The following is a 24,311-nucleotide window of genomic DNA, read 5'->3' on the forward strand; positions in this document are numbered from 1 at the left end:
CTTTCCGCCAATCCGCTCCTCCCCTTCTCCGGCCTGCCCGCCCCGGAAGCCAATCCCACTCCACTCTTCGCCCCCGCCCTCCACTCTCTTCTGTGGCGCGGCTCGAGACCGATCCAGCCGCTCAGCTTCTGATTGGTGGGAGAGGAGGGAACGACGGCAGCCCACGTGAGGCGGGTCAGCCCCTCCCCCTACGCCTCTGCGCGGAGAGGGGCTGGGCGCGGCGTAGCGTCCCCTCCTTATTCCCCCCAACCCCAATCGGCCATTACCCGGAACAATCCCCGAGCCTCGGGTCAGGTGACCCCCGGCGGGGCTGGCGCGGGGGCAGGCCGTGGGGGAGGAGTGGAAGAAGAGGAGGGCGGAGTAGGGAGGGGAGGGCAGGGAGGGCGGGGGAAGTGTGGGAGCGAGGTCACGTGACTCAGCATGGAGGCGGCGGCGGCGGCGGCGGCGGCGGCATCGGCGGCAGCGGCTGGGCTGGCGACGGTATCGGTGGTGGCCGGGAGGAGCCGCCGGGCCAGGAGCCGCACTTGTTAGTGTGTGCGTGTGTGGGTGCGCCTAAGAGGGGCGGAAGGACGGGGGACGAGGACACCGTCACCCGGGACGACGACAAGGAGGAAGCGGGGACGGGGGGCGCTATCAGGCTCCGACCCCCGGCCGAGGGGATGAAGGGAGTATGGGCGCCAAGGAGTCACGGATCGGATTCCTCAGCTATGAGGAGGCGCTGAGAAGAGGTGAGGGGGAGGGGCCGGGCTGGGCCCGGGGAGGCTACGGGAGGGAGGGGACTCCCTCCCCCCGACTGGTCCAGGCCCCCCGACAGGTTCAGGGAGCCAAGAGACTCGGGGAGCGAGATGGAGAAGGTCCGTCTGTGGGGAAGGGAGAGCCGGGGCGTGCACCGCTTCGAGAGGGGCTTGGCGAGAGGGTCGGGGCCTGATGCCGAGAAGGGGGATCCCACCGGTGCTGCCCGTGCTCTCCGGTGATGCCCTCTTGTAAATGTCCGGGGAAGTCCCTCCCTCCCCAACCCTTCCCCCACTGCTCTCCAGCTCCTCCAAGCCCCTTTCCCCTGACATCTGGTTGTTCCCCAGCCCTTGCCCTCCTCCCGCGGCTCCTTAACAGCCTGAGCGGCAGCGGGCGACCCTTCTTTCTGGTGCAAGAATACCCTCCCTTCTCTTTGCCCGCACAAACCCTCTTCGAGGGGCTTCCTATCTCGGGCTTCTTCCAGGCCCCTTATCTGTCACTTGGGAGCTCTCTCCCGTGCACTATCATCATCCGCTCCGCCGCCGCCTCCCTCTCCCCCTCCTGTTGGCAGTGATAAGAACACCCTGAAATTAAGTTGTGTGTTTGAGGTGAGATGAGGCTGGACAGCTGATGCTGCCACAAGACCCTGGTCTTAGGTTACCTACTTCTGCAGACGTTGGCCTTTGCCTATTTACTGCACTTGCCTTCTCTCTTCCAGCAGTATTAAAATGGCATTCGGAAATCCTGTATTCTGAGGTGGTGCTCGGTGGTGCACCTTTCAGAGCCCTGCCTGTCTTGGTGTCATTAACAGTTCGTGGCCTGCCCTTTCTTGGCTTAGATGTACAGTAGGATGTTATCGCTCCCAGCATTTATCGTTGTTATGCTCAGTAGCGCACATCTTAACTGGAAATGATTATTGCTCAGTTTACAGCCTTGTGTGGCTTATTTTTCTAAGGGTTTGGCTTTGTATTTGCATTTCTCCTCAAGGTTTAATGGATTCTTTAAGACATTATTTATTTATTTTGGTAAAATATATGGCAATAACTTGCTGTTTTGGATGTTGGACGTTAGACTGTTTAACAGGTTCCTAAGTCAGGAAAACAGCCATTATTCTGGGTTCTTCTGTCAAGTGCCCAAGGACAGATTAGATTTAGATTAAAATGCAAATTAATCTTAAGTGGGAAACACTGGATTGTGTTTTGTTTACTTTGGTTAAAAAGGAACTTCAGCAAATATGTGAGAAAGTGAAGGATGGTTTCTGAGAACCCTACTTGCCACAGTGTTTGAAAGATAGGGATGCAGTTGTGGACTAAGCCATTTTTTGTCAAAACAGTAAAACAGTAAATAAAGAACTGCTTTTGTACCCATTTTTTCCCTGAAGTGTATTCTAAAGATAATACTTTAGCTTAAGAGCAACCTCAGTCCGCTTTTTGTTTTTTGTTTTTGCTTCAACCTAAGAAGTATTCCTAATTGTAGATGTGTTTCCAGCCCAGTAGTGTAGTCATTTTCTGGATATTCTTGAAGCTTGACAGTTCTGGCCTCAATTAGGTACTAGCTTACATGGAGTGAAAGAGGAGATCAATGAGAATGATTTACAAGCTCATTCAGAAATCTGTTGTTTCTCAAGTTTGAGGTTGTGAAGACTATATGCTATCTGTCATTTTTTAAACGAAACCCCAAAATAGATTTTTATCCAACTGCCACCCATACAGTTTTTGGTTTTAGGATTAAAGGTAATAATTTGTATTTTTCAGAAGGCAAATTAACTTGGTTAGTTTATATATCTACAGGTCTTTCTGCAATCTGCTGTGAATCATCTTTATGAGTTTTAAATGGTATATTTGAAAACATAGGAAATGGTTGATATTGGTGTAAATGAGGATCTTAGTTTCCTTTAAGTAGATTTTTTTAAGGCTAGCACAACTTAATACAATGTTGTAAATGTCATACTTTATCATTTATTTCAATTAGACTAGGAGTTTGTGAAACAGTCTTTTTTTTTTTTTTAAGCACTTTTTTGTTTAAAAATATTTGAAGAACTCTTGGGCACATGAGCTGTCTATAAACTATGTGCTAGACTTATCCCTTGCTTATGTTTTATTTTTCTTTGTTTTTGATAGAAACTATCAGCAGTGTCAGTAATTGTAGCCATTAACAGGAAATTTAGGTTGATATTGTATTACTGAATACATGATCTCTTTCTCGTTTGCTTTATTTGAAAGTGTTGACTGTAGAGTAATTGTGGCCCAAGTAACCATTGTTATAACCAAAAGCTGAATTATTAAGTGTCATCTTAGGGAATGGGGTTTTAATAAAATATACTATGAGTGACAGAATCTTTAAAAAAGGATTTGAGGAAAAGTATGACCTAATAATTGAGGATAGCTTTTCTTAGTATTTTCTGCATTGCATTGAATGAGCTTCAAAAGTTATGAACCACTAGTTTTGATTTTGCCTTCATACTTATAGTAGCTGAGATTAAGCATATAAAAATTAACACCACATTGGAGTAGCTGATATTTACCATATCTATTTTGTCTTTCCTAGGATTCTTTATAATTCAACAATCTGTTGTTGGGATCTTGACTATGGTTTGTAAAGCGTGTGTTTTCTAAAGCTACCCAGCAGTTGTTCCATCCTATGAGTAAGACTTGATCCTCCATATTTTATTTTACTCCTTATATTCAAGAAAAGTTACAGTGTTCGTTAAGTTCTTTAAATCTGAAAAAAGATTAAGTGTTGTAAGAGGACTAAGATCATAAAGTTAGATCTCATTCTCTCCCCCTCCCCCCCTTCTTTTATGTCTCCTTTTTTGCTTCTCTTGTATGATCTCTTTCTCAAGAAACTAAAGAAAGATTATGAGGCTTGCTTGTGACAATCTTAGCTGTTAATTTGTGGTAATAGAATTTAAAAGATATCTTCTTTTTTCCTTTAATTATGTTGTGGTCTTTTATTTCTTCCTTGAACTGGGTGATGAAAATAAGCCATGTGTCAAAAACGATTATGTTCCCGAGTTACGTTTTCTCCAAAGTTACAAGAATTTTTTAGCATCCTACATATAGTTTTTCAGTCCTGCAATCAAATTCTTGTTATGGTGATTGGTACTAAATTTTCCTTGCTGTTTCTGGCTTACTCTTATCAAGAGTATATTGTACTCTTGTGGTTTCTCTCAGAAGTAAGTATCCTTTCTCTGTGAAACTATGAATATTGCCTTTAAAGGATTTCTTTTGGGAAAGGTCTAGAAGTCATGTTTGAAGAGGTTTTGTTTCTGTGTTATGTCCAATGAACACTTAGATTTTTGTAAGTCCTTCATATTCATCTAAGAAGACAGAAACTGGGTTTGATTGTCCATAGTACAGACAGAAATGAAATTGTAATGTTTTTCATTGTTTTTTGAACAAAAGGTAATATAGCATGTTGCCATATTTTATTTTTCTATATAATCATACAGAATACCATTGCTATTTATTACAATCTATCATCAATCAGTACCTAAGCTTTTATTAAGTCTTACTATGTTCTGGGGACTGTGCTAACCACTGAACATACAAAGAGACAAAAACCCTCCACACAAAAATTATAGCCCGTGTTCTCCAGGGGTGTACGCTGTAATGGGGAGAGACAACATATAAATGTCTTGGAATGTTCGAGATACGTAACAATATATGAAGATAATCTGAAAATGAAAGATACTTAGTATAGGAAAGGCTTCCTGCAAAAAGTAGAATTTGAATTGAACACTGAAGGGAGTAACAAAAGGAAATAATGGGTGGAGTGAGGGGACAGAGTATTCCAGTGACAGGAGAGAGCTATTGCAAAGCCATGGAGTGTAATATTCCAAGAACTCCAAGTAGATCAGTGCAGCTCAATTATAGAGTATTTGAGAAGGTTGGAAAGATATGAAGGGGGCTATCTATAGCTTTAAAATGCTAAACTGAACACTTTATATTTGATACTGCAAATGTGAGAGAGCCGTTGGAGTTCCCTGAGCTGTTTTATAAGTGGTGACATGGTCAGTCTGATTACCTTTAGGAGAACAACTTGATAGCTGAGGGAAGAGTATGTTATTGGATTGGAGAGAGCCACTAAGGAGGGAGACCAATTTGAAGTCGTCCATTGCAGTATTCCAGATTGGATGTGATGAGGACATGTACTGGGATTGTAGCTGTATGAAAGGAAAGGATAGGAATGTCTGGGTAGAAATGATAACATTTGGTTATGGATTGGATATGTGGGGTGAAGTACTTATGTGTCAGGTCCTGTGCTAAGTACTAGGAAAGTAAGTTGAACTTAGTGTTAAGAAGACTTAAGGTAGTTGTCAGTGCCAAATTATATAACACTTAAAGCTCTTGGAAAATTTAAAAGAAATATATGATAATAATATGTATCTCCTAGTCCCTTGAGCTCCAGTTCAGGACCAAAATGATGCCTTATGGGTATCTCAAACTGGTTGATCTGTAGGTCCTTCAAACTCAACATGTTTAGAACACAACTTATATTTTTTTCTCCCAAATCCTCCTCACTTCCCAGGTTTCCTGTTACTGTAGAAGACACCACCATTCTTCTAAGTTATTCAGACTCCACAATCCCTGTGTCATTCTTGAATCATTATTTGAATGTCTCATGTATCCAATAAATCCTATCTTTATCTTTACAGAATATGGATACATTCTGATAGTGGCATTCAGAACTGCATGCCTGGACTATTGAAATAACATTCTGGTTAATCTGACTGTCTTAAGACCTTCCACATTTCAAACCATCACACTCAGCTGGTATAGTGATTTTTCCTGAAGTGCTGGTCTGATTCCTACTCAATAAATTCTAGTGGCAACTTCTCTCTTTGTCATTTCCATGCTTGATATGCTCTCCTGTCCTCATTTCTGCTTCTTGACTTTCCTGGTTTCCTTTGAGTCTCAGCTCAAATAACCTCTTTTGCAAGAGGCCTTTCCTGGTCTTTCCCCTCCCCTCTTGGTTCTCCTTCAAGATTACTGCAATTAATTGAGTAAAGGGGATGATATGGTCATTCTGTGATTTAGATAAATAATTTTGATAGCTGAGTGAAGGATAGATTGAATTGGAGAGAGACTTGATGTAGTCTGTAAGTAGTTAACAATTTAGTATTTAAATTTGTTGTGATTTATAGGTTATATAAGTAGTAGTTGAACAAATAAGTATTTAAACAGTTAATATTAGTAATTCCTGACAATCATGATATCATAAAACTTTCACATTTTATAAAATCTTGATGGCCTCTCCTTTCTCAAGGTTTTGATTACTGAATTTAATGAAAGTATTTAGAGACTAACTTCTAAATTAATTATAATGGTTAGTCTCCCATAGTGTATTGTAAATCTGTAAATAAAGATAGAGTTGAAACATGGATTGCAAGATTATTATTCTTTTTCACTAAGGTAGATTAATACAATCATTTAAGTCCACTGTGAACTTGACAGATTCTATGTTAAAGTATTAATATAGATATGGACTATCTATATTAGATCTGTATATATAGATCTATATATAGAATCTGTCAAGTTCTCAGTGGACTTCTCACAAATTAGTTTGGGATAGTGAATTTCTTTTTTTTTTTTTTTTTTTTTTTTTAATTTAATAGCCTTTTATTTACAGGATATATACATGGGTAACTTTACAGCATTAACAGTTGCCAAACCTCTTGTTCCAATTTTTCACCTCTTACCCCCCCCACCCCTTCCCCTAAATGGCAGGATGACCAGTAGATGTTAAATATATTAAAATATAACTTAGATACACAATAAGTATACATGACCAAAACATTATTTTGCTGTACAAAAAGAATCAGACTCTGAATTATTGTACAATTAGCTTGTGAAGGAAATCAAAAATGCAAGTGTGCATAAATATAGGGATTGGGAATTCAATGTAATGGTTTTTAGTCATCTCCCAGAGTTCTTTTTCTGGGCATAGCTAGTTCAGTTCATTACTGCTCCATTAGAAATGATTTGGTTGATCTCGTTGCTGAGGATGGCCTGGTCCATCAGAACTGGTCATCATCTAGTATTGTTGTTGAAGTATATAATGATCTCCTGGTCCTGCTCATTTCACTCCGCATCAGTTCGTGTAAGTCTCTCCAGGCCTTTCTGAAATCATCCTGTTGGTCATTTCTTACAGAACAGTAATATTCCATAATTTTCATATACCACAATTTATTCAGCCATTCTCCAACTGATGGACATCCATTCAGTTTCCAGTTTCTAGCCACTACAAAAAGGGCTGACAAACATTCGTGCACATACAGGTCCCTTTCCCCTTTATAATCTCTTTGGGATATAATCCCAGTAGTAACACTGCTGGATCAAAGGGTATGCACAGTTGGATAACTTTTTGAGCATAGTTCCAAACTACTCTCCAAAATGGTTGGATTTGTTCACAACTCCACCAACAATGAATCAATGTCCCAGTTTTGGGATAGTGAATTTCTATTATGGTCATCCTGTGAGAGATAGTATAAGATATCCTTCTGAAAACTTAAGAGCAGATAGTTATGATAAAAAGGAAAAAATATGACAAATTCACATTAGTTTCCTTATAGGTATAATCATTTGTGTTTGAATCAAACAACAACTTTTTGGGGAAACTTTCAAAAATTCTGAATTTAAGCATCAAAAAAGCATTTCCATACATAAAGCAGAACGTACAAAGAGAATTCTTTGTGAAATTGTGAATCTCCATTTTATATTCTTATTATTTTTAAAAAGTTACAATGGCAGGCCCTTTTGTCATTACTGTTCACTGGCTCCAATTAAAAAATAAGAGAAAGAAAAAAATAAACTTTAAAAGTATTTATTAAGCACTTATTGTGATTAGGCACTGTGTTTAGCTTTGGGTATAAAAAGGAACAAAAAAAGGAGCAAAAACAGTCCCTGCCCTTATAGAGTTTAAATTTAATGAGTGTAGACAGAAAAATTAAGACAGCCCAGGACAAAGCCTTGGAAGACACATACAGTTATGAGCATGATATAAATCCAGCTCAGGAGACTGAAGAGTTGTAAGACAGGTAGATCCTGTCCTTAAGAATGAACAAATGATAAAAAGAATGTGATCAAGTTGATTGCTGCAGAGAGGTCTAGAAGGCTGAAGACTGAGAAAAAGCTTTTTAGATTTGGCAATTAAGTAATGGTTGGTAACTTTGGAAAGAATAGCTTCAATTGAAAGATGAGATAAGAAACTAAATTGTGGAGAGTTTAGAAAAGAATTAGAAGAGAGGCAGAGGACTTGTTGGATATTCTCTGATTTTGTAAGTTTAGCAGAAAATAAGAGAAAAGAACTAAAGTTCTAACTATAGCCAAATAGATAGGATTTAATGAGAGTTTTTTAATGATGAAATAGTCTTGTGGATGGGACGACGTGTTTGTAGGCATCAGGGAAGCTGTAGATAGATAAGAAGGAGATGGAAGTTTAGAGAATAGAGATGATAATTGTGAAGACTGCTGAAGAATGAAAGAAATGAGATCAAGTGCCTGTAGGATTATAAAAAGTTGGCCTTGGTAAGGAGAAGGGCCACCTCTGCACCTGGAGTTAAAGGAAGAGATAATGAGAAATGTCAGAGGGATGTGAGATAAAAAGGTGAGAGAAGAGAGAGCTCTCTGGAAAATGGCCTTAGTTTTTGGTGAAATATGTTATGAGTTCCCTCAGTTGGGAGGGTGGAGGAGGCTATAACTTGGGAATCTGAAGGATGGAAGAGAAGATTTGGAATAACCTTTTTGGTAAGTAGTGAATAAGGAGAAGTAGAAGGATAATCTTGTGGTGAAGTGCCAGTTGAGATTAAGGGATAGGAATGGGGACTAAAACCTGCAGTTTCACTAATAGAGGAGGAACTTCCCCTACCAATGTAGGTTGGCACCTTCTTTGCCACTTATGGTTTTAGAGAGTTCCCTGGGGACATTGAGATTGTCACATAACCAGTATTTACACGGAGGCATGACTTGAACATAGGTCCCTCTAGGTTAATTTATAGTGGAACTAGTCAGCATGGTTTGGTGATTTTCTCTAGCTCCATTCAGGTCAGAGTAATCTAGGGATGGGGTTTGAGAGCAAAAGATAGAAAAATAGAGGACAGTGTAGTAGGTATAGTTTGTTAGAACTTGAAAATAGAAGACTGTTATTCTCCTTATTTTGCTTTCTTTTTTGTATACTTGGAGGGGCAGAAACAAACATAAAAAAGAAGCTTACTACACTGATGAATCCTAGATGCCTTTCTTTTGGATAAGCAGAATGAGGTGACATCAACTCATGGTCAATAAGGTCCCTGTTTACTGAATTGTGCAGCTGTTGTTGGTTTTTCTTGTTCATTGTATCTTGCTTTGTGTTTGGACACAGGGCCTTCATAGTGTCACAAAAGCTGGGGCGGCCTTCCAAAAAAAGATTTATGTAAGTAACAAAGAATTGGAATTGTGTTGGCCAGCAAATGCCATATTTGAAATTATGAGGTGTTGCATAGGAAAGAGAAAGGAAAACATTTTGGTACTACTGTTAGCTGCGTCACAGACAAGGTAGAACCATAGTGAAGCTGCTGAATTATAACTTTTTTTGTTAGCACCTCTATGAGACTAATGCTTAAGCAGTTTTTCTTTCTTCTTCTTCTTCTTCTTTTTTTTTTTTTCTGCACCTAATAAAAATGATCCAGAGTGTAGATAGGTTTATTTATAGAGAAAAGGACAATAATTAACCTGATTAAAGTGCTCTGACAGTGTGAAAGTGAGCATTATTTATACTTTTTGAACTATACCAAGGAGGCATGACTTCTGTTTTAGAGCATATTATTGTTTCTGTTGCTGGTTTTGGGTTGTGTGATATTTGTGAGTTAACGTGAACCACCTAATATCTAACTGATGCATAAAATAGGAAATTCTGTTTGCTACTTTCATCCCCCAATAATAAATTGCTGCTGAAAGTCAGTGTGGTTAGTTTGCCTAGTGACACCTGAACAGGGCATTTTAATTCTTTATAAATTTGAAAGGAAGGAGTTATAAAGAAGAATAATCATACAACTCCTGAATCATGAAGTTGGAATCAGGAATCTGGGAGCTTCTGCCAAGTTTCTATAATCTGCTATACTTCAAAGATGAATCCTTTAGTATGGCATGTTTCTTGGTCCGTCTCTGTCTCTTCTCTTTGACACAAATTTTACAGCTATAAACATAAGGTTTCTTTTACCCAGAGGAAGTTTCAGAAAAATCTTAGTTGTGAACAAAGGAAATAGTTTTTCAGCAATTGGAAGCAGAAGTACTGAATTTGGAATAAGAGAATATGTTTAACTCTTGGCCATTTTATTACCTGAATACCCTGATGAAGAAGACAAGTCAGTGTCTCTGGGGCTCTGTTTCCTGAAATGAGGGATTTGAACTTTTAAGGTTCCTTCTAACTCTAACACTACTTGAAATAGTGTTTTATTGGAACTTCACTGGTCTGTGCAACTGTACATTTCTCTTTTGCTGTTATTAAGTAGTGCCTTGGATATGTGGAAATTTAGTAGAGGTGAAACTGGGTTTGAAATGAGTAAGGCTACATCCAGTGCCTTAGAATATAATCATATGAAAATGTGATAGATATGTTTATATATAAAGTGCTTTACAAATCTTAAAGTGCTGTTTAGATGCTATGTGTAATCTAAGTAATTTGAAAATACTATTTTATGGGTTTTTTTTTTTTTTTCCATTTATTTTCTATAGTTCCTCTTATAAGATAAGAGTCTGGAGAGGTCTCATTGCAAACCTCATTCTCAGAACCCTTTCTTCAAGGTGTGAAAGTAGGGTTCAGATGCATAGGTGCATAGTTCCCTTCTTTTGCTCCTTACCCCCACCTCCAGAAGAAGGTCTGGCTAAGTTGCCCTTTGTTCTCCAAGAAGTGCTAAGGGGAGCTAGGGCAAGAAGTTAAAAAAATAATGGTTTTTGTGCTTTACCAAGTTATATACACCTTTAATCTTGATTATATTTTTAAGTAGCTTTTTAAATCCTAATATAGTTGGAGAAAAAGAGGGTTTATGATTTGTCGAAAGTTTCAGAATGACATGTTTCTAAAGCTGAGAGTAGAATTCAGATTGACAGCATTCTCATCCATATCACTTTTCTTCTTAGGCAATATTTTAATAGATTTCGTTGACTATTTTCATTTTAGTTTTTTCTGTTCTTTCTTTGCCATGATAAAGTCTTTTTTATATTCACAGATTTCTCACTACTAATTTCTATTTCTTTTACTCATGAATGACTTCTGTAAATACCTTCTTAATAACCTCTGTATGCTGACTGAGCTCTGATTTTTAACTTTTGGTGGTTGTTAAAGTTCCCACCTGAACCTTTTTGTATATAGACTCCATTCCTCAAATTGCCAGGGGCTTTTTTTTTTTTTTTTTTTTTTTTTTTTTGATGAGGAGGCATTGCAATATTCAATTAAACAAAAGTTTGTTAAGCTCCAACTCTGTGTAAGGGCTCCAGTACTATGAATTGAAACAACAAAGAAAGATGAAAAGCAAGAATCAGTTCCTACTCAGGAATTTACTAGAATATATTTTTGACATTATAAGGCTTGTATATTAAAACTTTGTTCCTGTTAACAGAGTAAGCCTTTGAAGAAAGTTTGTTTTTAATGCATTATGTGCTACCATTAGATATAAGGCAATGCATTTTGGACACATTTTTAGACATGGTTTTTGGAATCCCTTGGTGAACTACGTCTTTCTTATAGGTAATGATGGGGCTCCTGTGCCAGTCATTCATTTTGTTAATAAATTTGGTTTACAAATCCTTTACTTTTGGCATAACCAGCCACCAGACATTATTACTCTATAAAATTTGAGAAATGCTGATTAGGGATTATTCACCATAAAATTGATTTTGGGAAGGATGGGAAAGTTTTTCTTCTGAGACTTAAAAGTGCAGTTAAAAAAACTACCTGATGTTGAAAACATTTTGTATTATTTGAGCATTGGTATAGAAGAGATACAGATTGAAGTAGTCAATGAAGATGATTGCCAAGTAAATATTTCATTATCTGAAAACAGTTATTAATTGAATACTTCAGTGAATAAAGTACTCTATACAAATTTTGTTCTGATTTTGATTGGCTTTTATTTTTCAGTGGAACTACATTGATATGTTTGAGAAATGAAAAAAAAAATTGATGATCAGGAAGAATAGTAAAAATCACGTGGCAAATGATTTTGATGTAGACATGGTTTGGCTCATAGTATTTACCTGAGCCTCTGATTTATGAATAATGTTATTTGAATTCAATGCAGAAGCATCTGTATTAGTAAAGTTCTCAGGACTAGCTAGAAATTGAAGGCAAAAAGAAAGATCTCACAAATCGATCAATTAACATTTATTAAGCACCTTCTATCTGACTGGCATTAAGCTAAACTTTGAAGATACTAAAAAAAAAAAGGCAAAATACAGTTCTCCCTTTGAGGAGCTCACAGGCAAATAATAGGGAAGAAAATGTAAATAAACAAACCAAAAATTAACCCTATATACAGGTTAAACTGAAAATAATTAAAAGAAGGAAGGTACTAAAAATGCAACTTAATATGAGGACTTTTACAGCATTCTGGTTATGGTAAGAGTACGTTTTGTGCAGGGAAAACTTGCACTGAACTAGTACTGAATCTGAATCATGCTACTTAAGAGGAGAACATAATTGCTGGGTAAAAAGCAAAGAGAATGGAAGTACATATATAGTATGTGGAATTCCATACTTTCATATTATTTTTTTAAAAATGAAATTTCCAAAGCCTTGATTCTACTTTGTAATATTTACTTTATAGTGAAATGGGAGACACTTTATAAGTTGGCATGATTTATTAGGAATTTGTTACTTTACTTGGTACTTTGGCCCTAGCTGTAGTTGTATTTTGTTATGAAGATAAGTCTCAATCATTTACGCAACTGTTAGATATTTCTTATGCTTAAGAACTATGAAGAGCATTGTGGTAATTTTTTTCCCCACTAAAAGCCAATTTACATAGTAATATAGTGAAACCTTTTGCTAAGTGGTATAAAAATAATAGCTAAGATTTATATAGTACTTTAAGATTTACAAATGCTTTACAATTTTCTCATTTTTTACAACTGCCCTGGAAGGTAGGTGCTACTTTGGTCTCCATTTTACAGATAAGGAAACTGAGGTAGGCAAGGGGTTAAGTGACTTGACCGTGGTCACACAGCTAGTCATGTCCAGACTGGATTTGAATTTAGGTGGTCTTGACTCTAAATCCAATGTTCTATCTATTGCATTACCTACTATCCTTTTAAAAATATTAATCCAAAATTTCTTTGAGTATTTAAGTGCTTAATTCATAAAACTGGAATGCTATTCAATGTAGGTGGTCTAATCAGAAAATATTTTTGTAGGAAATAGTTCACTTTGCTTTTATCTACACAGGCATTAAATAAATCACAATAGAACATCATAATTCTACAAAAAGGATGTTCTGCAGGCAGTTTTTAGAAATCAAAGCTAGCTATAGTCATATGAAAAACTGCTCAAAATCTATTGATTGGAGAAATGCAAATTTAGACAATTCTAAAATATCATTCCACACTTATCAGACTGACCAAGAAAAGGATAAATGTTGGAGGGGTTGTGGGAAAATCAGGGCTCTAATACATTGTTGTAAAATTGTAAACTGACCCAACCATTCTGGAGAGCAAACTACACAAACTACACAACAGAAAGGGCTATCAAACTGCATATATTTTTTGAATTGCTACCTAGCCTTAATCACTGAATGGTGCAGCCTTGGTCATACTGAGACCTGTTGAAGACCTTAGCTTAAAAAGACCAAAGTCTCCCATTTCATCCAGGGCCATCTCCAGTCATCTTGATCTGTATCTTGCCATTGGACCTAGATGGCTTGGGAGGGGAAAGTGAGGCAGGTGAGTCACCCATCTTTACACTGCCATCTCTCACTTAAGTCCAATTCATGTGCATGTCTTGGCTTCACCTCCCTGATGTCATGGTCCTCTTCAAAAATGAAGGACAAACAACAGTTTTTTAATCCAGCAATACTACTATTAGGCCTATACCCTAAAGAGATTTAAGAAAAAAAAGGGTGGGGAAAAAAGACCACATGTGCAAAACAGTTTGTGTCTGTTGTTTTTGTGGTGTCAAGGAATTGAAAATTGAATGGATCTCATCAAGTTGGGAATGGCTGAATAAGTTATGGTATCCGAAGTTAATAGAATATTATTGTTCTTTAAGAAATAATGAGCAGGCTGATTTCAGAAAAGCATGGAAAAATTTAATATGAACTAATGCTATGTGAAGTGAGCAGAACAAGAGAATATTGTACACAGTTACAGCAAGATTGTGTGATAATTAACTATGATAGACTTGATTGTTGGATTTAAGTGAGAGGGGCTTGCAAAGTCACCTGTCTCACTTTCCCCTTCAGAGTCATCTGGGTCTTAGCTCTTCTCAATAATACAGTGATCCAAGACTTGTAATAGAAAATGGCATCCTCATCCACAGAAAGAATTATGGATATTTAATATAGATTGAAGCATACCATTTTCATTTTTTTTTCCTTGTTTTTTCTTTATTGTGTTTTCCCCCTGATTTTTCTTTCACATGACTAATACTAATGGGTTTAAAATGAGTGCATACATACATAATCTAGATAAGATTGCTTGCTGTCCTGAGGAGGGGAAAGGTAAGGGAGAAATGGAGAAAAAAAATTTGGAATGCAAAATCTTAGGGAAAAACCACTATGTTTAATTGGAAAAATAATATCCTATTAAAAAAATTAAAAAGTGTGCATTGGTTTTGAAATCATAGGATTCTTGGCTTTTCTATTTGAACCTTGTAATTTTTTGGACAAGTCGCTTATTTTCTGACCTACAGTTTGGCCTAAATGATGTGTGAGATGCAAAGTGCCTTTTAGTTTTAAATCTAAGATCTTATGAAATGATATGGAAGTACTTGGAAAAGTAAAAACACTGTAATGTAACTAGTGGTAAATGACCAGTATTATTGTTAAGTAAAGATTACGGTAATTATTTCAATATTTCAGGAAGAAATACTTTGCTCAAAACATCTGGATAAAATTTTAATTTAATTCAGACAATTGTCTTAGTTCTTTGGGTATATACTATTGTCAACTGAATATTCATAATACATCGTTTTTAGTGTCTTTCCTTGAAAACCTCCCGTGTTTCCTTTTCATGTTACCATGTTTAAAATCTTATGACTAGTTTTCAAGGCTCTCTGTTGTTTTTTTGCTACTTTAACTTTCCTTGCATATTTCTCCCAAACATACCTTATCCTTTAATATGGTCTAATTTTTTTTTTTTAAAGAATTTGCCATGCTGCTTTTTGAGGCTTTTGTTGTTCTATTGTTCTGGAATTCCTTTCTTTTACCTTTATTGTATCCAGTTCTTGCTTGCCTTCAAAAGCCCAAGTCAATTTTATTTCATGAAATTTTTCTCAATTACTTTTATTGAGCCCCTGAACTTCTTAATGTTTGGACTACATAATTTAACAAATATATATGCCTTACATTTTTGATACTATTTCATATATATTAGTCTTCCCAGCTAGGTTATAAGCTTCTTGAGGATAAAGACTATTTTTCAAATTTCTTTTATACTATCTACAATGCTGATTGTATTGCAGATTCTTAATATATACTTGTAGTGATTTGAAATAGTTGGAAGATAAAACGTTGCCAGTGATATTTTCACATGATTAAATACAGAAGAGATCATTTCACTTATTAAATTGTGAAGTATGGAATTTTTAAATTATCTGTTCTATATAATGCTACATATTTTAGTAGAATCAATGTGGTTTTTCAGTACTTTAGCACTTGTTTAATTACTTAATAGCAGAGTAGTGGTGATTTTTCTTCACTTGGCATTTCTTAAAATAGTTTGGTTTTCTTAAGTGTTATTGACACTTTTTTGTTTTTACAACCCAGTCATTTCTCCTTCATTCTCACAGCATTGAATCTTCTCTTATAATAAAAATATTTAAGCAAAAACGAGTACATTGACTATATTTCACAGTGCCTACTATATTCTACTTTCTTGATCCCTTACCTCTTTAATAAGATGGAGGAAGGCAGTCTTATTACAATTTTCTTGGAATTGAAATTGGTCACTATAATTTAATAATCAATTTACTTTTTAGTCAATAAACATTTATTAAGCTCCTCTTATTTGTCATGTACTATGTTAAGTGCTGGGGATCAAATATAAAAGAAAAACTCTTAAGGAGTTTATTTATAATCTAATGGGAGAGGAAAACACACAAAAGAAGCTGAAATAAGAAGTGGGTAAGGGACCTGACCTGGAGCATAGTGGAGAAGTCCAAAGAAATCTAAAAGCATTGTAGCTTTTGAGAAATGGGGAGAAGATTGTGTTGGGCTACCTTCTTACAGAGAGACTCAGGAGCTCATAGCTGTGTCCTCCTCTCAGAGGGTACTTAAGGAGATATGAATATGGCAGATTCAGTCTTTCAGAATAACAAGATTCTCCAATGATGAGATAAGGTACCTGCCTTTTAGTGTTATTTTATTTTATTACATTATTGTCTTTTTGTGTGTTCTTGGTTCTATTTGTTTGTTGATGCAATAATATTTTTTTATGTGCCATAATTTATTTTGGCATTCCCAGTAGATAGATATTTATTTTTATCTAGATTATGTATTTATGCACTCATTTTAAACCTATTAGTATTAGTCATGTGAAAGAAAAATCGGGAAAAACACAATAAAGAAAAAACAAGGAAAAAAAAGTGAAAATGGTATGCTTCAATCTATATTAAATATCCATAGTTCTTTCTGTGGATGAGGATGCCATTTTCTGTTTGCAAGGTTATTTGTAGAAATGTGATAAGATACAATTTTTAAAGTAATATTTACTTTTTCCTAATTACATGTAAAATCATGTTTTATAAATATAAATTTATTTTCCACTTATGTAAAGATAATTTTTAACATTAATTTTTAAAAATCTTATTAATATTTTATTTTTCCCAATACATGCAAATTTTTCAACATTCACTTTTGCAAAACCTTTTTTCCCAAATTTTCTCCCTATTCTTTTCCCTCGCTCCTCTAGGTGAAACATAACATTAATTTAAAAAAAAATTTGTTTCAAATTCTTTCCCTTCCCTCCCCCTTCACATTTAGAAGGCAAACAATATGATATAGGTTATACATGTGCAGTCATGTAAAACACATTTCCATATTAGTCATGCTGTGAAAACACCCCTTTTTTATTTTTATTTTTATTTTTTTTGTTTAGACAGTTGGGTTAAATGACTTGCCCAGGGTCACCCAGCTAGGAAGTGTTAAGTGTCTGAGGAGATTTGAATTTGGGTTCTCCTGAATTCAAGACTGGTGCTCTATCCACTGTGCTACCTAGATGCCCCAAAAACACCCCTTTAAAAAAAAAGAAATCTTTTTGGGATACAGACCTAGTGGGGATATTGCTGGATCAAAGGATAAGCACAGTTTGATAACCCTCTGGGCAACATTCCAGGTTGCTCTCGTTTGGAATAGTTGGATCAGTTCACAACTCCATTAACAGCACTTTACAAGGCACAATTAATGTACTTGGGAGAGTCAGCTGTCTTCTGTTTTTGGAGAATCGATATGAATGTAAGTGTAAACTATCAAAATATAGGTTTATCTTAGAATCAATAAGAGTACCTGAGAAGACTTAAAATGTTGTCCCTTTGTGATTATGGTTTGGTAAATTATTATAGGTTAGTAAGAGGAATGATTTAAATTAATGCTACTTTCAGAGCATTTCAGAGTGATCTGAACAGAGTATCTAAAAAGTTTGAAAATGACCCAAAAGAGTTTTAATTGGGACTCAATAGAGAAAGTCACATCAAATTACATAAGTGGCTAGATAGAAAGTCCTTTGATCTAAGTCCAATCAACTTGTATTTTTATTACTTTGTATTCTTATTTGTTTAAAAAAGTATATACTTGAATAGGGACATTTAATGTGATTACCATAATCAATTTTTGTATTTTTCAGACAAAGGAAATATTAGTAAACACTAAGAAGATTGAGCCAGGCATTGTGGAAAACCAGAGTTTGAAGTAGAGATTGTAGACTAATAGTCGAATTAAAACTGGTGGCAAATATTTATGTAATCAGTTTCATTTGGGATATGTAGTTTCACAAACTGAGCACTTTAAGCATATCATTCTTTATAATAGCATCCTTTGTGTAGTTAGCTATATTAGAAATTGTCAGCACTTCCTGATTCTAGGAATGTGTTACAATTTATTATCACTTGGCAATGATACTTTGCAATTTCATATAGTAGGGTAAAAATTCTTAAAGTATGACGCCAAGGTATTAAATCTAAGAATATATTGTTATCAAATTAAAATATTGTTGAATTGACTATTTTTACTTTGTGATTAATGTTTTTAATAACTATAAAACTAAAATTTTGTAGCTATGACAACTCCAAAGGAATAATTTATTTTTTCCTTTTAATCTTCTAAAAATAAAAGGTATCTATATTATAATTCTTCTTTCTCATTGAACAAGCAAAATTACCCCATCTTTTTTTATTGTGACCTTGACAAACATCAATAAATATGAACATTTTCATATATAATGAACAGAAAAAGAAATGTTTATTAAATTGTGAATCTTTATTATTTACAGCTTTATTCTCAGCATGTTTGAACAATTTATTATAAGGTCTATTAAATACATAAAATGGGTTCACTTTAGAGAATTAGTTTGATAAAGGAAGATCTGTTGACAAAATAAAATGGTATAGAAATTGTAAAGTAGCAGCAGCTATTTTTAAAAAATTTGTTTTGTTGTGCTCTGTTGTATAGAATACCCATAGAAATTAGATGACCTTTATTTTTTTAAAAAATTATTATTAAAGCTTTTTATTTTCAAAATATATACATAGATAATTTTCAACATTTACCCCTGCAAAACCTTATGTTCCAAATTTTTTCCTTCCCTTTCTCCCTCTCCTTCTCTTCGATGGCAAGTAATCCAATAGATGTTAAATATGTGCAATTCTAATATACATATTTCCACATTTATGATACTGTACAAGAAAAATCAGATCAAAAAGAAAAAAATTGAGAAAGGAAAAAAAGCAAGGAAATGACAACAAAAAGAGTGAAAATACTATATTGTGATCCACACTCAAGTTCCCATAGTCCTCTCTCTGGGTGCAGATGACTCTCTTTATCATAAGACCATTAGAACTGGCCTGAATCACCTTGCTGTTGAAAAGAGCCATGTCTGTCATTGTATAATCATGCTGTTACTGTGTACAATGTTCTCTTGGTTCTACTTACTTCACTTATCATCAGTTCCTGTAAGTTTCTCCAAGCTTCTTTGAAATCATTCTCTTGATCATTTGTTATGGAACAATAGTATTCCATAACATTCATATACCATAACTTATTTAGCCATTCTCCATCTGATGGACATCCATCCAGTTTCCAGTTTCTTGCCACAACAAAAAGGGCTGATTCAATAATATTTCATTACATCCAAATACCATAAAAGTTGTTCAGCTTTTTTTCCCACTTGAAGAACAATACCCTTCATTTCCAATTCTTTGCTACAGCAAAAAGCCCTGCTATAATTATTTTGTATATATTAGTTGTTCCCCTCTTTCTTTGATCTCTTTAGGGTATTTACCCATTAGTGTTTTTGTTAGGGCAAAGAATTTGTATTTATAGTTTAATGACATTTTTTTGTTTAGGTTCCAAATCACACTCTTTAATGATTGGATTAATTCTGAGGTCCAGCAGTAAAGCATTGGTATTCTTTTTCACTTATAGCCCTTCAAGAATTTTCATTTTTCTTTTTTGTGCTCTGCCATTATTAGTGATTAGGAGGATTTTTTCATGTGGTTTTTGATAATTTGTCTATTTTTTGAGAACTTTGTTCATATTATTGGACCATTTCTACTTGTTCTGATCTTTTATTCTTAGATATGAATCAGTTCCCCACATATCTTAGATTTGTAGGGTTGTAATATCTCAGGTTGTGATTTTTTATAAAATTAATTTGTTTAAAAAATTTTTTTTCCTCATTGTTTCTCTTTTGGTTCTCACTGCAGTGATCTTGTTTGTGCAAAAAAGTTTCAATTTGATGCCATCAAAATTACTCATTTTTACACTCTGATTTTTTTTTTTTAATCCTTTGGTCAGGAACTTTCCCTTTGTCCATAAGAAAGGCATTCCCATTCCTGCTCTGTGCCTTTATTTATGATAAGACTTTATAGTTAAGAGCTGAATATACTTAAACTTTATTGTGGGATATTGTGGCATGAAATGTTGGTCTAAACTAGTTCTCAGCACTTGGAATATTTGAATTTACCAATATATGATTTAAAAATATATATATTCTGAACCTAATTACATAATTCAGGGATCAACTTTTCTATTTTTAACCAGTTACTGGAGTTTTGATGATTAATTCTTTGTAGACCTGATACTATTTCCCACCTTTTATTTCATTATTTCTCTTGAGATTCTTGACCTTATCTGGTTCTGTTATCATTTTTAATATATTCCTAAGATTAAATCGTGAATTTCAAATAAATAGTTTTCAAATTTAGCTCACATTATGTAAATATTTTATTTAGATAATTATTATGTGGGTCTAAGTAGCAGATTTTTCAAATATTTTCCATATTCAATAGTTATTTTAATGGAATTTATTTTTCTGTATCTTCCTGCTGTCTTTTTGTTGGTAATGTGCAAAAAAGGCTGTGAATTTATTTTATATATTGGTACCTTACTGAAGTTATTGTTTTAAATAATTTTAATGAATTCTTCAGGGTTCTCTAAGTAAGCTATCATATTAACTACATTAGATTGTGAGCTCACTGAGAGCAGATACTGTATTTCCCCCCCTTTCTGTAGCTCGTGTTTAACATAATGCCTGTTACCATCATAGACGGTTAATAAATGCTAAGAAAATTTGATATTTTTGGTTTTTGCTTTTGTTTGATTTCCTCAGTCTCTTAATCCTGTTTTATGGTTGTAGCTAACATTTTCAGAAATATATTAATTATAATGATGATGGCAATATATAACTTTGTTTTTACATTGATTAGAAAAACCTCTGGCAGACATTGTAGATTATGCTTACATTTGGTTTTAGACAGACACTTTTTTTGTATTAAGGAATTGTTCCTTTTTAAAAAGCTTTTAAACCTAAGTGTTGTTTTGTCAAAAGTTTTTTCTTTGTTTTATTGATGTAATTATGATTAAAATTTTTTGATATTAACATAATTTTGTTCATCGTTTTTATCATGTAAAACACATCTCATATTCCTACTATAAATATAACCTGATCATAATGTATAGTTTTTGATAGAATCTATGTGTAAATTATCAAGTCTTGGTTTTTTTCCCTTTAGTGATAAGGGAGAACAAAGCCAGAAGGGGGGAGGGATAGAGTGAGCACTGAGCATTCTGATAAGTTGGGAAGGCCTGAGCCAAGATGTCTAAAATACAAGATCTTCCCCTTATCTGAGATTAAACATTTATAGTTTATAACCTTAGAGTAGTTATATCAGTTCTAATGGTTAGGAAGGGGTGGGGGTGGGGAGGTTTGCAACCAGGGGGACTGAGGTAGAACATTCAAAGGAAACTGTGGCATAACATTCCTATCTATGGAATTATTTATTTAAAGAGTAGGATTGTTTCTGTCACTTTTCATGTGTATTTTCAGACTGATTCCCCGAAAAGTTCTGTAAACTTTTAGTTCTACCAGCATTGTCTTTGGTTTTCCATAGGTCCCATCAGTACTGAATTTTATTGTTTTAAAGGTTTTTTGCCAATCTGATGGGTAAGGAGAAATTAAAGTTGTTTTAACATTGTTTTTAAGTGAGGTTGAACTTTTTTCAAGTTATTATTTATACTTCTATTGAACATTTTATCAGAATCAGGCCTCAGATGGAGTTTATGTGTGTTAGTTTTGCTGAACTTTTTGCAAAATTACACTTGTATTAGGTAAGGCAAATTGAACCTGTGGGGAAAAACCATATGATGGGAGCAATTTTTTTTTTCTTGTCCATTCTCATAGTGTCTATCTTTTTAAAAAAATTTTTAAATTTTTTTTAATAGCCTTTTATTTATTATGGATATATGTATGGATTATGGTTATATGTATGGATAACTTTACAGCATTGACAATTGCCAAACCTCTTGTTCCAATTTTTCCCCTCCTTCCCTCCACCCCCTCCCCCAGATGGCGGGATGACCAGTAGATATTAAATATATTAAAATATAAATTAGATACACAATAAGTATACATGACCAAACCATTATTTTGCTGTACAAAAAGAATCGGACTCTGAAATACTGTACAATTAGCCTGGGAAGGAAATCAAAAATGCAAGTGGGCAAAAATATAGGGATTGGGAATTCAATGTAATGGTTTTTAGTCATCTCCCAGAGTTCTTTCTCTGGGCATAGCAGATTCAGTTCATTACTGCTCCATTGGAACTGATTTGTTTCATCTCATTGCTGAGGATGGCCAGGTCCATCAGAATTGGTCATCATATAATATTGTTGTTGAAGTATATAATGATCTCCTGGCCCTGCTTGTTTCACTCAGCATCAGTTCATGTAAGTCTCTCCAGGCCTTTCTGAAATCATCCTGTTGGTCATTTCTTACCGAACAATAATATTCCATAATATTCATATTCAATTTATTCAGCCATTCTCCAACTGATGGGCATCCATTCAGTTTCCAGTTTCTGGCCACTACAAAGAGGGCTGCCACAAACTTTCGTGACCATACAGGTCCCTTTCCCTTCTTTATGATCTCTTTGGGATATAAGCCCAGTAGTAACACTGCTGGATCAAAGGGTATGTACGGTTTGATAACTTTTTGAGCATAGTTCCAAATTGCTCTCCAGAATGCTTGGATGTATTCACAATTCCACCAACAATGTATTAGTGTTGATGGGAGCAATTTCTATGGCAGTATGTAACCTCAGCCTTTGGCACCAAAGCAGTTCTGGTTGTGGAATTCTGGCTAGGGGAGCCCTAGGATAAGGAAGATGTCTGTGGATAGATCCAATTAAGGCTTTAGTCATTAATGAACGTGATAATAAAACAAAAGATAATCAGATGTTAAAAAGAGCATTTTGGGGCATTCAATGCAAAGGAATTTCATATTTTCGTTGGCTAGTTTCTAATCCAGACTTACATAGTTTTACTGTAGCTTGAAATAGGTATTCAATATATACTTGATATTTGATATTTGATATTAGAGATATTTGATATTTGAGACTAGTGATGTTTTTTTCAGGAGTGGTTTTGGTGTTCCCCCTTTCCGCTCTCAAAGCTGCATTTTCCATATTTTAGTTTTTTCCTTTAAACTTAGTATTCAATAATAATGACAGAGTGACGTTTCTTTTTCATCTTTTTTTTTACAGGAGTTGTCAGTTCTGATATCCACTTTCTAAGCTTAATATTATTTAATTCTGTCATATTTAACTCAAAAGTCCCTAGAAAAGTGTGTGTGTTGTTGATCTTGATCTTGATCTTGACGTTACAAAAGAAAAAAAATAAATGTATTTGCCATGGAAATTTCAATTGTATCATGTAATGTCCAGACTTCCTTAATTTAAATAATAATGTATTTTGTTCTGCTTTGGTTGTTTGGGAACTGTTGAGTCACTTTTACTTTTATGTAACTCTTGCAAAATGTCATCTTTGAGGTTTTTTTGAGAATCATCCTATAGCTAACAGGAAATACAATAAAAAAGATAAACACTTAAAAGTAGTTCTTTTTTATTGTTTAAGTTTTGAGCAGTTTTCTTAGGATCTACGTTTCAATTAAATGTCTTAATTTTATGTTATTGTTTTTCTTTTTTATTTTATGATTCTATACTAATGGGTGTATAATTATGTTTTTTCTTGAGTTAGAATTCTTTGGGGAAAAGGTTTCCTTCATTTAATAGTTATTTTAGTTCTGATTACTAAGAAATATAACAACTTGTAAAATAATACAGTGTCAGTTCAGTTCCATTGGAAATGTTATAAAGAATCAATTTAGCTGAATATGTATATTCATATACATGTGTGTATATTTATATGTATATATCAAGGATTGGTCATATTACAGGCTTTAGTTATATATTAATGATGTTATTGTAACAGTACGGTTTACATGGATATATTTTTGGTAAGATTGTTCAGTGATCCAGTTTTAAGTAGATATCAACTTAGAATTGTGCAAGAAGAGTTACGTTTTCTCCATATATCCTTTGATTCAGCAATCTTATTACTAGGTACATAATGATCATCTCTTAATGGATATATCTCATGGCCTTTTCTGAATCTTAATTTTTCTTGAGTTTTCTGTTACCTTTGACATTGTTGATCATCCTCTTCTTGATACTCTCTTCTCTATAGGTTTTCATGACACGGCTTTATCCTGGTTTTTCTCCAGTGTCTGACTTTTCTGACTTCTTGGCTTGATCTTCTACCAGATCATACACACTAATAGTGGATGACCCCCAACTCTCTGACCTGGGATTACTTCTCTCCTATACTATTTCATTTGCTA

The 24,311-nt window shown here is 34.9% G+C and overlaps 1 protein-coding gene across 4 annotated transcripts in view; it reads left to right on the forward strand.

Moving 5' to 3' along the window:
- The first annotated feature begins 496 nt into the window (after positions 1–496).
- The window catches only part of USP32 (ubiquitin specific peptidase 32), a 250,126-nt gene continuing 226,311 nt past the window's right edge, over positions 497–24,311 (forward strand). For all 4 annotated transcript variants that reach the window (XM_031966529.1, XM_031966532.1, XM_031966530.1 and 1 more), the window contains exon 1: positions 497–728. In XM_031966529.1, coding sequence (XP_031822389.1) covers positions 671–728 — 58 coding nt within the window. In that variant the 5' untranslated portion in view covers positions 497–670. The remainder of the gene's footprint in view (positions 729–24,311) is intronic.

Source organism: Sarcophilus harrisii, chromosome 4 (genome assembly GCF_902635505.1).
Source record: "Sarcophilus harrisii chromosome 4, mSarHar1.11, whole genome shotgun sequence".
Lineage (NCBI taxonomy): Eukaryota > Metazoa > Chordata > Mammalia > Dasyuromorphia > Dasyuridae > Sarcophilus > Sarcophilus harrisii.